This window comes from Arachis hypogaea, chromosome 15 (assembly GCF_003086295.3).
Source record: "Arachis hypogaea cultivar Tifrunner chromosome 15, arahy.Tifrunner.gnm2.J5K5, whole genome shotgun sequence".
Lineage (NCBI taxonomy): Eukaryota > Viridiplantae > Streptophyta > Magnoliopsida > Fabales > Fabaceae > Arachis > Arachis hypogaea.
The window spans coordinates 27,823,387-27,841,077 of record NC_092050.1 but is presented as its reverse complement, the minus strand read 5'-3'; the positions used below and the strand labels follow the sequence as shown (position 1 = coordinate 27,841,077).

Below are 17,691 nucleotides of genomic sequence, written 5' to 3'. Positions count from 1 at the left end.
CATGGTGAAAAAGTCCAGAAAAGCCGGTGAAAATAGGCTTTCGAGCCGTCGACCTGGCCCCCGACTCGAACAGGACTCGTCCTAAGGACTGCAACACTACCAGGCATCGTCAACTGAACTCCTAACACCCACCGCGGCAGCTCGTTGTACGACTTATCTCAATTACCATAGATGTGGGTGACGGCCTTCTGCTTCGCCAATCAAACCCTCCTATAAGTCGCCCTGAACCCAAAGTGTGCTGCCGTCGCATTCAGAAGCACCTTGATGCTGACGGATGCATCAGCTCTAGCCACTGGCATGATGAATGCCGAGATCACTTGATAATCCAGACTCCTGTGGTCGCTAGAGATGGACGTCGCGAGACACGTATGAGGTCTGTTGTACTGTTTTACCTCCCAAATACCCTTGCGCTGCCGAAGACTTAGCCTAATCAACCATGTGCACCCATTCCCAAACTCAGTACACTTCCCTACATACCGGTGATAGTCAGACTCCACCACTTTGTACTGTACTCCGCGTCGCATGCTATACGTCTTCACACTTAACACACAGCCTCATCTTTATCCTGAAACTGCTGACCAACCTGAAACTCTATAAGACCACCAGACCACTAGGCATCTCTAGCATCAAATCCAGTAGGTTCCCCAGGAACCCCCTCCTATCTCAGGGCATCCAAGTCCAAAGATGAAAAGTGTGGAGGGTACTGCTGTGTCCCAGAGCTAGAACCACCTCCAGCCCCACCTGGATTACTCGCTGCAATCTCGTCGCCACTATCATCAGCAATGAGATCCGGCTCCACATCATCATCGTCAACATCATCCAGCAATGCATCGCCCAGACCAGCCGATGCCATACATTGTAAAGAAGTCGGCACCCTATCCACGATACCAACCTCTCTGCCTCCACTACAGTTGAGGTCAACAGCGAACGACGGAGAGGCGACAGGTTCGTCCGGAGGTTCATTCACAGGGACGGATAAAGATGCACCAATAGGTCTGAAGCTAGAACCAGCTACCGTGCCTATAGTGTGGGTATTCCGGTTCGAACCTCCCGAGCTAGATACCACGTCAACCAGCTTCGCCAACAGCTCAGGTGTCCTAACCTCGGAAAACTGCCGACGACAATGAAACAGGACCTGCAAGTCCTCATCACTCCCTATCGTGAAACAATCATACTTCACGATTTCTTGCAGCACTGAGATCGGAATGCGATAAAATAACTTCTGAACTCGTTTCCCGCCTTGCAGACCAAGTTTCTGTAGTATAGAATTCACAAACTCATCATAGCTCGTCGTAGGCTTGATAAAAATACTGAGAAGATCCTTATCAGTGAACTTCACACCAGATCGTATTTTTCTCTTAATCGATCCTCTGTGATGCACCAACACTACAAAACTCTCCTCACTAGCCATTTTCTCACTCTAATGGGATCAATTCACGTTCACACCATATTTATACACCTCTGGCCCTGTATAATTCGAAACAGTATAATTCGAATTATACCTTGAGTAATTCGAATCTGGCCAATTCGAATTACTAAGTGCAGCGTGTGTGTAATTCGAATCACCCTGATTCAAATTAGTGAGTGTGTCCGTGTGTGTAATTCGAATTATATAGATTCGTGTCTTTGTTGATTCATGAAATATTTTTTGACTAAATTGTATAATTTTAAACTCTCATCGGCTTAAATGAGTAATTTACCCGCTTGATTAATTTCTTTTCCTTTAAATTATTTATATTCTCGTAAAACTAATAAAATATAACTTACCAATTTCTTAAGCAAATTGACTAATTTAATTTCTCTCTCTAACTTATTTCTTTTATTTCTCCTTTTGATTCATTTATTATTATTATTATTATTATTATTATTATTATTTGCTTCCATTTTTTTATTATACTAGTTCCATCATGTCGAATTTATAAAAAGTTGAATTCGTCGCTCTTGGTATAATAGGCAAGAATAATTTACAATGAGAGTTTGATGTTAAAATTCATTCGATATTCAAAAAATTTGAAAATATTTTGAAAAAGAACTAAATTCATCAAGTAAAGATAAGATTAAGACGTTTATTTTTCTGTTTTATCACTTCTATAAAAAGATTAAAAGTAAAATATTTAACTATAAATAATTCATAAGAATTATGAATAAATTTAAAAGATAGATAACAAAAAAAATTATACTCTTATTTTAAGTCTATAAAATTTTAAAATAGTCTGTGAATACAATTATAAATTTATTAAAATAAATTGTCAACTAAATTTTTGTGGTTAGAAAGTTAAGAATGAAGACTTAATAAAAAATTTTGTGGTTAGAATAAATGTGGAATAAGATTTTTTAAAAAGGTGCTTGAGGTGGTTGTGCTTTTTAAAAACTCAAGCACCTTATTTTATATTTGGTAAATAAAAAAGATTATGTGCTTGTGCTTGCAGTTTTTAAAAGATCGGATACTTTTGAAAGCACCTAATATAGAGCTTTTCAAAGTTAGCTTGTACTTTTCAAAATTTAAAAGTCTAATATAATCTCACATGTTAACTAATTTTCAAATTTAATACTTGCATTTATGTCTATTATAATATTTTTAAATTTTAAAAGCTATTTTACTAACTGCAATTGTTGTTGCTTGTATTTATTAAAAGCAATTTTTAAGCTATAAATAAAAGTAAAAATTTTACTAAACTAAACCTAAATATGAAGAAACTATGCCATTTGAGCTATAAGTCATTGCCTTACAATGCTTGTCTCTTGTTTTGAGTTTCGAAACTCCATAAAATTTTACAAAAAAAATCTTTATAAAAATTCCATTTTAACCCTCCTTTTCATTTTCAATTCCTTGCAAATCCCCATTCATCTCTTTTATCTAAAATGTAAAAATCCTAAATTTTAACTACTGTCATTATTTGTTGGATGGAACGCCGCCCTGCCGAGTCGCTGTCTGTCCACCGCATCTATTCCGTCATACCTCCGGCTCCTACTTTTTCGTCACTGTGTCCCTGCTCTGCAATATTGTGGTAAAAAAAAAGTTCCGACAAACTCAGAAACTCACAACAGCAGCGATGACGACGGCAAACGTAACCACCAACAAACTCCACCGCCCGAAAACGAGCATGCCATCAAATCACCGGCGGCCCCTGAAACTACGACGTCAGCGACAACAATGTCCCGACAACTGCGATCGATTAGTAGACCAAGTTCTCTTCCTCTCACAATTTCAAACCATAACCAATTTGAAAAATTAGAACTCGTTGATTCAAAGAAAATCTGTTGATAATTTACAAATAATTTCGGTTATGAACAAAATTGAATGGGGCAGATAGCAATTGTAGCAATGATCATCTGGAAGATATGGAACGCCAGGAACTTGCTGATAAATCTTCATCGCCAGATGCCATTCATGCTGCTGCCATGGAGCTCGCGGAAGAAATGCAGAGGGGATTCTCAAGCTAATTACAGTGGAGATTTTTTTTTGTGCCAATAAGCTTTTTTAGGAAAACCCACACTAACTTAGGAAAAAAAATATCGAACCCGATCTGTGATGCAACGATGACTCAGGATTTCGGAGGTCATTCCACAGCAGTTGCGCAAGGGAGGATAGGAAGAGATTTGCGTTCGGTCAAGGTGGGTGCCTCCGTTGGTGGCGTCAGAGGCATCAGCGGTGGCGAAAGAGGTGTCAACGGCGCCAACAGTCTCCTTTGCGGCAGTGAACGGAGGAAGAACGAAGAGCTCTCTCTCCCACCATGAGGAACGACGGCAGCAGAATGATGAAACTAGATGAATGAGTCTGGATTTCTAAGTATATCCGGATCGGGTTCGATTTCTCGATCTGGGCCAGCCCATGGTCCCAGATTTGACAAAAAAATAAAATAAAATACAGATTTGGCCCAATAAAATTTAAAATATAAAACATAATAAACTATAACTTTTTTTCAACTTTTCGTATGAAGTTTCAGTACTTCAAAACATATTAAGAGCATCGAATTGGGCACCCTTCTAACGTGGTAGATTACAACACTATCATAAAAAGTATTTTAAAAATATTCTGATTTAATAGGTTGTCTTTTATTCACGAAAAAAAGTATGAAACCCATTTCTATTGGTTTAGCTGCTTTTCCTAAAATAAATACGATATCTCGTGGACTTACAAATACTATATATTTACAATTTGACATGTCATGTTAGGTTATTCAAGCTTAATCATTTTTTTTTTTGAAACAAAGGAAGCTCAACACTGTAAAGTGGAGCAAACAAGTTAAACAACAAAACTACATGGAAAAACATAACATTTTAGTCTAAGTCAACAATGCCATCAACAACCCGCAGAATCACTAGCAGTCCATTCATTGTAACTCTGGATTGTTCTCTTTATTACGAAGTCAACACCTGTTTCTTTATCATTAAAGATCCTAGCATTTCGTTCCACCCAAATATTCTAAATCACTGCGAAGAACCCAGTCAGCCACCTCTTCTGTTCTTGTTTTCGCTTATGCCAACCAGTCCAACTCTCAAACAGTTCTCTAATGGTACCAGGAATAACCCAATCTTCACCAAAGGACCGCAACCAACTGCACCACACCTGCCATGTAAGGTCACAGAGAAGAAATAAATGCTTGACCGATTCTACCTCCTTTCTTACAGAGTACACAGATATTATCAGTTGGCAAAATAACGCATAGCCGACTCAATCTCTCCTTGGTATTAACTCTACCAACAAGCACAAACCATCCAAAAAGCTCAATTCTCGGAGGTACCACTCCTCTCCTGCACTTGTAAAACTGTAACTCGTTACCTCCGCTGACAGAGTCTCCGATTGTAGGACCTTCACGACAGAGTTGGTTGAGAATATCCCTTTACAATCAAACTTCCAAACTAGATGATCCTCTTGCCCATCTGCCAATGTCACCGCCCTTAACCTCTCATGAAGGTGGTTGACAAGCTCCAACTCCCATTGGAACAACTCCCTTCTCCACTGAAAATTCCATATCCACTCGAGTCCATCCCAAAAACCACAATCCCCTATTACATACCCTTGTTGGTTTGAAATAGAAAAGAGTCTTGGAAAAGTCCGTTTTAGGGGCTCACCTTGCAGCCAGTTATCTTCCCAAAACAGGGTGCTCCTCCCATTCCCTACCTCCCTCGCCAGGCTAGTAAGCAGTTTGTCCTTTAGCCGCTGCTCCTTAATGTTCAAATGACAAATGTCTTTCCATGGCCCTCCTCTACTCGGCAACTGCTGATTTGTTAGCATTTTATCAGAGTTCAGGTTGTTACATGAGCATACAATCTTTTTCCACAATGGGCATTCCTCCTTTGAAAACCGCCACCACCATTTGAATAAGAGGGCTGTGTTTCGAAGCATTGCATCCCCAATCCCCAAGCCCCCATCCTTTTTCGGTGCCTGAACCAACTCCCACTTAACTAACGGGATATCATCATTCCCATCCCCCTTAGACCACAAAAATCTCCTTTGTAACACAATAAGTTTATCCGCAACCGCCTTTGGCATCCTGTACAAACTAAGGTAATATATTGGTAGGCTATTCAGCACTGATTTAATGAGCACCAGCTTACCCGCTTTGTTCAAGACTTTCGCTTTCCACAGGCTAAGTTTCTCTTCCACCTTATCTATTATTGGTTTCCAAGTTTTCACCATGCGCGGATTCGCACCCAATGGAATGCCAAGATACCTCACTGGTAAAACCGCTTCATTGCACCCCAGCATACCACACGCCTGATCTATCCATTCCTGATCACAATTCACTGATATCAGATTTGACTTATCAAAATTAATGCTGAGCCCCGACATCAACTCGAAACACTGCAACAGTCTTTTATAATTTACGATTGTGTCTGTGACTGGTGGACAAAATAGTCAAACTTAAAACATAAGATTCTTTAATTTTAATGAATTATCATTTGCTGTTTGTTCTCAATTTAAATAATGACATTATTCATGTGGTTTTACTAGAATTTGAAAAGAGTGGTTGAATCAAATTGTTTTTAAAATTGAAGTTCTTTTCTCAGAATTTGAAGATGTAAATTTAGCAGGAAATTTTTCGAATTTTATTTATAAAATCAGAAAAAAATAGAATAAAGAAAGAGAGAATTAAATAAGCATATATCTTGGTTCGATTTTTATATGTAATAAAATTTACATCCAATTTCTACCATAATCATGATAAAATTTTAACGATAATCAAACTTATTATATGCACCAATTACAACCTACCAGCTGCAATTTTCATTGTCCTTGTGTCTTTATGCGGTCCTTTCTCCATCTTGATGCTGCCAAGTGTCCAATTTAATTTTCTGCCTTATCCCTGTGATGATCATACAATGATTTCCTTAACAATGCAGAACTTTCTTTCTTGGCATCATAGTTCTGATTTTGCATGTCATTTTCATTTGGGCTGCAACCTTGATATCGTGCATGGTGGAATATTTAGTTGATGCTTCCTTGATATGGGCTAAATGTTGTGTCACGTGATTTTGGGTCTGCATTAACAAACTCGTCAAACTACTTTTGCGCTTTTAACTCAATAAAATGTTTCTCATTATATTAGTATACTAAAATTAATTAATTCTAAACTCAACAATTCACTCCCTCTATTCTATTATCACTACATTTGAATTTTCTTGCAGTAAGTAAATAATGTTGGTAAAGAAAAAGTGATAAGTTAAAAGAGAATTTAATGATGATGATAATGAAAAGAGTAAACCATAAAAAAATATTTTCGAATTATTAAATTATTGATAGGAGTATCCTTCAAATTTGTTAACAACAAAAATACTTTTAGAATATTTTAAAATAGACTAAAATAACTAAATAATATAAATATTTTATTTATAAATGACACAACTTTTTGTATTGACTAAATTGTTTATGTATTTGATCCAAAATTTTATAAAAATATTTAAATAACTATTTAGAATGTGCAATGAAAACCAAACCAAATTTCAATCTTTAGATTTTTTTTAAAAAATATTTTTGGCTATGTACAGAAAAATTGCAAGACAACACTTAGCATAATCACTAAAATTTAAAGAGAAAATATCTCAGTTTTCCAATGCGCTCACAAAAAATGACATACAAATTTGATCCCTAAAAATTGTTAGTATTTAACAACTAATGATAATTTGGTTAATTCATTCTCCAATTGTCAAATTATTTTTGGTCAATTAACTATTCTAATTCACTGCATTGTGAAAAGGATAGAGATTTCATTCTATTACCATTAGATCAAAGTTTCTTGAACTAACACGGTCCAATGTCAAAAGTTTCCTAAGAGAATTAGCTACTAGCTTTTGAAAGGTGCCAAGTGAATTATGTATACATTTTGCTGATTTGTAGTTAAATGAAAAAACTGACAATGGAATCTAAGTTAGAAAGCAAATGTGAGGGTGTATATTCATGTCTTGTAACAAGTTGTAAGAACATGGCCCAAAAATCACATAGAAGGGAAAAACTTGTCCAGATTGAAGGGCAGAGAGTAAAACGCAGCACTCCTTGCATCTTTCTGGAATGAAATGAACCTGTCCCACCACTGCATGCCACTGTCTTTGCGGGTTTGGCCGTCTTTCTTGCGCAACGTGGCGTCTAACAACAGCGCCAATGAACCAGCAACAAATGCTTTTGATGACATTGACACATTGATCATGTCATTGAACTGCAAAAATAAAGAGAAAAATAAAAGATGAGAATGCACTTTCAAGCAATAACAAAAAGAGAGCTAGAATGAATGAGTGAAGTTGGGTTACCCATCTAGCATGAGTGTGTACAGGACCATGGAGCTTAAATGCTGTGTACTCATTGAAGTATTGTGGTATGGAGAATCCCATGAAAATAGAGAACCCCAAGATGAATTTGGTTCTAAAACTGTTTAGATTGCAAAACTGAAGGAAGCTGAGGCCAGCAGAACCTGTTTCGTGGGGGAAAAGAAAAGAAAAAGGTTAATAAATTATAATTGAATGGATTATGATAAGAAAAACCCAGCTTCTTAAGATGATCATTCATACCAACATAGGCAAAGAAAAGGCAATATAAGGAAGCAAATATTGGTGCTGGGATTGAAGCAAACACAGCTCCAAATTTTCCTGCATATATTAGGAGTTCAGAGAGTACAAATGTTAACCAACGAGAAAGTTTACCTTAGAATTTTCTAGCATATGTGAACTCACCAAATATGGAGAAAAAGATCATGTATCCAGATGATATCTGAACAGCCCTTCGGCTACCGTCTCGAGTCAAAGCTAACAGTCCAGTGTTCTCTCTGTTAAATGACAAAGATGATTCTTACAAGTTACAATCATTCATTTCATTACAAACCCTATCAAGAAAATGGTATCTCCAGTTCATGGAAGTTTGGACTAAAATCTTACATGGAAACTGATGATCCATTCCCTGTCCCAAAGATCCCAGATAACAGAATTCCCACTCCCTGATACATAGAAAATAACCATCAATGATGATCATAACAAATGATGAAAGTGACAAAAATCAAGAACAAGCAGAAACCCAACAATGCATCATCAGTGTACAATTGACATTGATAATGCCGGTTTGGAAACAATTTATAATTGGTAATTTCATATTAAAGATAGGTACAAAAATTAGATGGGTAAAATGATACATTCAATTCATGATTTATGCTTACCTGCCAGCCAACACCGCGGCTAAGAACTGCCGGCGGGATAGGAGTTGCACTTGCATACCTTGAAACAGCAATGAGAGCACCTGTTGACTGTTGAACAATGAAACTTATGTGAGAAGCAGCCATTACTAAAGGCTATATAGCCTTTCATTTGTTAATTACAATAGGAATTGAGAACAGCTAGACTGGTGGAGTGTTCTGCTTATTAATGTACCAGATGAAACAGATTCTAGATAAAATCAGATGCAGGACAATATGCTATAACACAAGCAAAACAAGAAACAAACCTCTACTAGGGCAACAAGTGAAGCAGCCATCATAGCAAAAGCTTCTCCAGCATTAAATGTAGGAGCTCCCCATTGAAAAGGATATGGGACTCTAATCCTGATTGAGACATATTTTGTAAGTAACACCAGTAAAGGTGTTAACTAAATTCAATCTCACTTTTTTTTTTTTTCATTTAAGGATATCCAATTGGCAGAACAAGCTAAGGTTCAACAAGATAATCATCATACTCCAAAATTTTGTAATTAGCAGAACTACAAGATTCTTACCAAGGAGCACCACTTATAATTCCAGCATGATCAGTTCTGCAAGAATTTTTTGTTGTGAGTGCTACCTTTCTGTAAGCTCCACTGACAGTTAGAATAAGAGCATAAATCCACACAACTGCAACCGTGAATACAACTGCGAAGCGATCAACAATACCCCTTTCTTCTTTTATCACATGAGGAATGTACTGCAAAGACATGATGAATTTTACTAAAGAATATAATGTTTAAAATTTAACTTGAAGAGGAAGAAAAGAAAGGAAAGGGGAAGCAATAAATGGCTCTAGCAATGCTCAAAGAATGAAATTAGCATTAGTACATTCAGAATCACCTGTGAAAATATTAGTAGGAAGAGAATTGCTGGCAGTCCAATCTCCACACATTTTGTAACCTAGAAATTTAGCAGCAAAAATGAACAGTGTGAATCACACCAATTATGATCATGTGTTGATAGTATAGTTGCATAAAAGGTAATATGTTTTGGGACTAGAACGAATACTCGGTATGCGATAAGAAATATGTAAAATATTTTATATGTGAAAATTTTACATATGACGTTTGGGTACGCAGATACATTAGTATGCGGTACTCGTGAATTGGTACGCCATACACTACCTAATTAGTGAATTCATGTAACTATGGGTGATACTTGATAGTAGCAAATATGCATTACCTCAGGGAAACCCAACTCATAAAGTCCAAAGCCTGAGAGAGCAACCAAAGGAACAGCTGAGAGAGGGCTTAGAAACCTAAAACAATATATACATAGAAATTGTTACCAAAGTTATTTTAAGAGGCTGGAAAATGAGTGAACAACTGTCAGAAAGGATAAAGCCATAGGCCATAGTTATAAGTGTAAATGCAAATAAGGGTAAAATTGTTGCAATTAATAAACAGTAAGGTGCTAACAAATTAAATGGAGAATAGTATTAAGAATCAGGCCCTGTACTAAACAAGTATATTTGAAAACATCACATAACATATGAAACTAAAAGTATTCCTGGATAAAATCCAACCAACCTCACTACGTTGCGCCAAAGTCCACTGAAGCCAACAATAATTTGGAGAGTAGAAGCAACAATAAGAGCGCCCTGCGTTCCGCGCATTATCCTCTCGAATTTCTGCATAGCAACAAAGATTCTGACATTGTAATATAACAAAGGAAATGAAGAATTAAGCATGTCTGTGATGAAGCAACCTCCTTAGGATCGGCAATGGCGTCGTAGCGAGTAGCCAGAACGATTGAAATGGTGGTTGGCATAAAGGTATAGGATCCTCCTATAACTGCAGGGAGACGAGTCCCGAATAGAGTTTGGATATAAGTGTTTACGCCAGCCACAAACAAGAGAGTCTGAATCATTCTTGCTTTCTCTTCCTGTAGAAAGCACAACTGATTATTTTGAACATGACAACAAAATTGAGAATCAAATGAACGATGACTTACATTTCCTCCTCCCATTTGAGGAACTAGAGAGGCAGGTATTAAAACAGTTGTGCCGAGCATCACCACGTAATGTTGGAAACCAAGTAGTATAGCCTCCGCTTCATTAACAAAGAAAATTCTAGACTCAGTCAATGCATATTGAGAAATAAAAGTGACAGACACATGAATAATAAGCATCATCATCATCATCTATGAAAATATAAGGCAGTGAACCGACGCCATGGTGGAGGACTATTGCTGCAGTAAGAAACATTGGGGAGTTGATCTTTGACGGGAGGTGCCTGAGGCTGTTGTTGTTTTGGTGGTGGTGCAGCTGCAGCCCCTTCTTCTGCCATTCTTCTTCTTAGCCTGATCAACTAAAATGGCAATAAACAAAACTAAATTTTAATTAAGGAAGCTGAAGGGGTGTGACACACACACCTTTCACCCTTTCTCAGTTATTTATTTAGCCGAGAATTGCTAAATGCTAACAAGTAACAACATTTGATAACGGAAAGTTTATATATCCCAGTGTCCGGTGTGACAGCTATACATTAAAATTAGCCATATACATAAAATATATATTAAAAATAAATTAAATTATATATATATTTATATATAAATATATATTAATTAATTTTAGTAATTAATTTTAATTAATAAATAATATTTTTGTTTATATAATACAATTATAAATCTTTTATTCCACATTTTTGACAACTATTTATATTTTTATTTATTTTAATATATTTTCTCTTTGTTTTTATTATTTTGTAGCGATAAATTAATACGACGGAAGAATTATTTTTTATGGTGTATAGTAAAATTAGACTTGTTGATGTTATAAAATGAAAATAAATTTATGAAAATGCTACAAAAGGGATTGATTGTTTTGTATTTCATTTTTAGACTTTTTATTGTATTTGTGAATATTTTTCTTTCACAAAATTCTAAAAATAAAAATACTGAAAACGAAAAGAGAAATCAATAATATTTACTCTAAATGATAATTATTATTTGTCCCGAAATCCACATTAATATAATCACAAGCTCACGATATACTTCTCTTAAGGCTTTACCACTGCCACCATTTTTAATTCCATTTGCTTCTAATACTATAGCTTCTAGTAAGTAGTAACTAATGATAAAGAAAAAAAAGGTCACACAAATGTAAACCTTTTCTTTTTGGTTGAGGACACACAAAATTTAACCTTGGAGGAAGAGTTTGGAAGTTAATTGGAAGGTGCAGCGAGGTTGTAAAAGCATGGCATTATCCAAAGTTGCAAGTTTTGTACGACCTAATGGAAACGGTCACGCAAGCAAGAGTGCCTCTCTACGTTCGGTACGTTGTTGTGTTGGGTGAGTGCGCGCCTCGCGTTTTCTGTTCAGACAGACAGTTTTGCTTTTTGGACGTTTCATGTGCAAGCAAAATTGAAAGTAAAAAGAAAATAGATAAATAAAAATAAATCAACAAATAAAAATCCCTTCTCCAGTGGGAGTAAGAGCTATATCAAACTCATCCTAGCACATTGCGTCCAATGGAGAGAATTTTTATTCAGATTAATTTTCCATGCATATTAAGTAGAGATGTGGTGGTAGATTTATATTATAGTGTCTCAAATAGAAGTCGAATTCTATTTTTAGAGAGAATTGCAATTGGGTAAGTATGTAACTCCATTAAAATATCCATTAATCTATTTTCAGTTAATAAGGGGTACTTGTAAGAAGGAGAACTCCTTCTCGTAATTAATGTTAACACATTAAAAGAAACTTTATTTTGTTTATTGAAAGGAACTTGAGATGTTTTTTATTTTACAAAGTTAATACTTTAAAAAATAGGATTAAATTTGCTCCCAAAATTTATAAACAATGTCAAACTTTATTAAAAAAAAAAGAAATAAAGAAGGAAACACCAAAGTGAAACACGCCATAAAAGAAGAATAGTTATAATTAGGTTTAATTACTCTATTGATTTTTATAATTTTATCAAATTTTTAATTAGGTCCCTATATTTTTTTTCTTTTAGTTGGGTTCTTACGCTACTTTTAATTTTATAGTTAGGTCTTTTTTAGTGTAAAAAATGTTAGAGTTAACTGAATATTTTTTTCGCAGATTGAAAGTATTCATAATTAAAAACCTAACTAGATCTTTGACTGCATATATTTTGAAAAAAATATTATGTTAATTTTAATGTTTTTGATATGAAAATGACAAAATTAAAAGTAGTGTAGGGACCTAATTAAAAAAAAAAAGTATAAAGACCTAATTAAAAATTTGGTAAAACTAGAGGGACTAACAGAATAATTAAACCTTATAATTATTAGCGGTTCAATAGGCACTATCTGTTTTTTTATTATTTTTATGAAGTTAATTTTTGAATTTATAATTCTATAATTGTTAATTTGATATCAACAATTTAAAAATTAAAAATAATAAATTATTCAAAAACAAAAAATTAATCAGTTATTTAAGAGCATCTCCAATGCTATATCTAATTTCAATTTTATTTTGGATTTTACAAAATGACGCATGTGGGACCATATATATGATAAATAGTGAGTTGAAATTAAAAGTAAAATTTGCCCCTCCAAGGCTTAATCTTAGTTCAGTTAGAATTTTATATTATTTTTAATTATTTTATCAATATAATTATATAAATAAAAATATTTTATTGATTTTCCATCAAGATGATACTGTATTTCTAAGGTGATATCGATTTCATTTCATCAATCAACTCCAATGTAAATTTTAATTCTAAATTAATTTATTTTTTAAAAGTATCAAAAGTGACTCTAAAAACACTTCATTAGAGATGCTCTAACATTTAAAAAGTATAAAATAAATAAACTTGAAGTAATTAAATAATTCATATTTACAAACATTATTTACAATTTATGGTATTATTTTTTACTCATTAAAAAGATTATTAAAACCCATAAATGTCATTGTTTAATAATGTAATATACATTTTTTTCGGCTTGTCAAACAGGTCTGCTATACATACAAGTTTTTTTGGTATACAAGTCTATACAAGTTAGCCCAAACCCAACAAAAACAATTCTCAGTTTAGATTGCGTGTAAATACGAGCTTTTCCAACTCTTGAATAGCGCAAAAACTATTATGACAAACGGTTCTTCTCCATACATCAAAATTGCAACACTCAAACTTCAAACAATGATTAAAATCTCTCAAAAATCTCTCAAAATCGTCGCGAAGAGTGAAGGAAGTTTCGAAGCTGAATTCGAAAAGAATTATGAGAAAATGAAATAAGAAGATGAAGAAGAAGAAGAAGAAGCAGAAGATGAGAAGGAGGAAGAGGAAGAGTTTTGAATTATGTAGAACTTATTAGTATAAAAATACCAAAAATTCTTAAACAATACACATAAATATCTTAGTTTTATACCGAAATTTGCTGCAAATACACAAAAATATTTTCTTTAATGCTGCATTTTTTTATTCTTTTATTCTTATTTCTTTTTTTCTTTTAGTTGAATGAATGTAAGTTCATTCTCTTCCAAGTAATTCTGCAGCATTATGTATTTCTTCTTCTTCTTTGTTTGATTTTTTTTATTTTTATTCTTGTTAAGAGAGTAAAACCAGAAGAAACTTGAGAAGGTAAAATAAGAACGAAAAGATGAATAAGAAAAAAAAAGAAAAAAAAGATGATGATAATGATGAAAAAAAGAAGAAAAAGCAGCAGAAGATGAGGAGGAGGAAGATGAAAAGTTTTTAATTATGTAGAACTTATGAGTACAAAAACATCGAAAATTCTTAAATAATACACAAAAATATCTTAGTTTTACACTAAAATTTGCTGCAAATACACAAAAATATTTTCTTTAATGCTGTATTTTTTTCTTCTTTTTTTCTTATTTATTTCTTTCTTTTAGTTGAATGAATGTAGGTTCATCCTCTTTCAAGTAATTTTGTAGCATTATGTGTTTCTTCTTCTTTTTTGTTCACTACAAGAAAATAAGTTTTTTGCCACGCTTTTAAAGCGTGCCGAAAAGTGGGAAGAAGCGCGCCGATAGCTTTTCGCTATGCTTTTTGAGCTATCAGCACGCTTTCGAAAGGGTCACATCTGTGAGTGTGCCGATTGCTCCATCGCCACGCTTTTGTCAATCTATCGGCACGCTTTATTTTTTGCCACGCTTTCATCTATTGCCACACTTAAAAACGTGGCCATACGTATAATCCTATGTCTACACTTTAAAAGCGTACTAAAAAGTGTATATATAACCACGCTTTTGAGGCATGCCCGGAAGGTTGGTTTTGGGTATGCTTCAAAAGCGTGCTAATAGAAAGAGATACGGCTATGCTTTTTAAGCATGCCAATAGGGTGATATATATCTACGCTTGATAAACATGGCTGTTGATGACTACAAGATATGGCTACGCTTATAAAACGTGCCAATAGCTACATAAACCCTTAAACCTTTTACTAGGCCACTCCATACTACTTTCAACATTGTGGAAGCCAGCATAATCAACATTAAATAACTAATCATTATAACAAAAACTAAATCATGTTATTAAAATAAATTTTATATAAAAATACAAACAAATTCACTGCAAAGTCATCATTTTGCAAAGTAAAATTTACATAATCTAAAACACATTATTGAAGTAATGCTAGACATTGAAATGGTAATAATGTTGGCTTCAGCCTCGGTTGCTACAGCCTTCGCAAGTATTGTCTTTCCAATACCAAGGGAGCCAAAGAGCATTAATTGTAATGAGATGCTATAATACATGTCAAAATCTGCTCGAAAAAGAAAGACATACAAAAGTGTAATATTGACAGAAAAGTAAGTCCCCACCTTAGCTAATTGTCCTTTCCTAAAGAGTTCAGGTCTCTGTAGAGGAACCAACTCCTTCAAGGTGTCCTTCACATTTTCTAAATCCCCAATATCATAAAAAGTGACCCCAATATCACTTGGAGGAATCACATCAGCAAGCAGTTTTTTCTCAAATTCATTCTCAGTAACCACATCTTGAGCAAAATGGGGAGGAGAAAAAAGAAAAACACCAATAAATATTAAGAATTGAAAAATAGTCTCCATATATTTCAGTAAAGAACCACCATCGAAACAAGTAATTGAAGTTCCATCTAAAAATTGTTTACGAGGCAACATGTTTACGAGGATACAATGCAAAATTCAATTACAGTTGGCCATGGGTGCTGAAGATTTGACTTAAACAGTAACAAGGACAACAAATGAGATGAAAATTAGCGATTTCTTTGGATTCTTGTTTTCACCTTCAATGCCTTGTAGAATGTTCAACCCATACTTAAGGCTGTGCCAATAAAATATAAAAATAAGTATTACAAGATGAATTTAAGTTAATATAAAATGTAAAATGGTGTTTACAGGTGAACTTAAGTTCACATAATTCTATTTGTTTTACTGCTTAATTTTCTTAGGGTCAATAGGAGGGAGATATATAAAAATTACTATAATAACCTTTCTGTAGATATCACAAGCTTAGAGTCTTTCACAGAACCCTTACCTGAATGCATAAAATGGTGACTTATAGGCTAGCCAATGATTTTTTCCATACCTAGTATAAAGAAGGAAGAGATATCATTGGTAGCTTGCATAAATATCAATATTTCCATGTATAGTGGGATAATTAGTTCATTCAAACTTCACAAACACTAACTTTCTACTGTTAGAGCTTGATCTTTGATGCAGAGAGTCTCAAATTCAGGACATTCCAGTCCAATTTGGTTGAGAACCAGAAATCACGTAAGAATCTTACATGTTTGTCAAATAGAAATACCATTGCAAGACAATAAAATAATCATGGTGTCTGAGAAACCAGCATCAAGTAGATCATTTTATTTTTTGCAGAGAAAGTTCATTTATTTAACAGCAATTCTATGCCATATTAAGGATTAGAAATTTACAAAACACAACAGTACAAGCTATTAATGACCAAGATGGTAGAGTAGCGGGATAAAAAAGGAAGAAATGCCTCATAATAAACTTTTAAGATGACTGATGCGGGTCAGATCATTGATTAGGAATTTTCTCAAGAAATGAAATCAGCGTTGCATGTATAGCCCCAACCGACAACGCGACCCGTGACCAAAGTTTAGAATAGAGATGTCATAGTTCAAACTAAATTAACCAGAAGTAGAATCCCGGGTCATCTTTCCAAGGAACTAGTGACCACAAGTGTACAAGTTTGGTTGTGAAATTAGGAGTTTTCAATAATGAAGCAAACGATTAAAGGAATAAAAGAACGATCAAAATTGCAACTAATGAACTAATAAACGAATTAAAGAACTATCTATGTAATATAGACAAGTAAAGCTTTAAAATGATTGAAGTGTGGTTCAAAACATAGATGAAGCCTTGGCTTGAGGTGAGTTAGGGAATCCTTTCTTGTCATAACCACAACTATGATAATTATAATGGATTAATCTCACTTAGTCAACCCTTAACATCAAAGAGTAAGTCAAATGAGCATAGTTGTTCTTAATCCACAAATCCTAGCTAACTTACTAATTACCTTAGTAAAAAGCTAGCGTTAGTGGAAACAAGAACAATTAACAATCCAAGAATTATCACTAAGTGTCGGACATTATGACTCTAGTATCCCATATACTCATTTTTCCAAGCTAAGGAGTGGAAATTTACCTCATAATTAAAATTGACATTTCCACAAAAACTTGGTGGACATAATCATAAAACATGAAAAAATTAGAAAAATACTTGAAACTCTACACAATCAATGAACAAAAATCAACAATGGTAACTCAAACAAACATATAATAACCAACAATCATCAAACTCATCAACTAAAAATCAAAATTGCAAGGATATGTATATATTAACAAAGTGTCTTTAACTATAAGAAAGTGTAGCACAAGTGTAGTAATTAAAGATAAAATCAAGAAATACTTACAATGGAAGAAAGTTAGAATCCAAGATCAAAAATAGAAATTGCACTTGTAATATAAACCCTAAATAAACCCTAAGAAAGTTGAGAGAAAAAAACTTAAGAAAAACTCAAACTAAAAGCTTCCTAAACTATCTAATACTACCCCTAATGGTATAGTATGGT

The 17,691-nt window shown here is 34.2% G+C and overlaps 1 protein-coding gene across 1 annotated transcript; it reads right to left on the bottom strand.

Moving 5' to 3' along the window:
- Nucleotides 1–7,159: 7,159 nt before the first annotated feature.
- On the bottom strand, nt 7,160–11,108 carry LOC112750063 (nucleobase-ascorbate transporter 7). The gene is made up of 14 exons (XM_025798579.3): nt 10,855–11,108; nt 10,638–10,735; nt 10,392–10,568; nt 10,214–10,314; nt 9,867–9,942; nt 9,525–9,584; nt 9,197–9,381; nt 8,930–9,026; nt 8,646–8,732; nt 8,371–8,429; nt 8,170–8,261; nt 8,008–8,085; nt 7,750–7,910; nt 7,160–7,658 (listed from the first exon to the last, which is right to left on the bottom strand). The coding sequence occupies exons 1-14, from the start codon at nt 10,970–10,972 to the stop codon at nt 7,440–7,442; spliced, it is 1,608 nt and encodes a 535-aa protein (XP_025654364.1). The 5' UTR covers nt 10,973–11,108; the 3' UTR covers nt 7,160–7,439.
- Between the last annotated feature and the right edge of the window lie 6,583 nt (nt 11,109–17,691).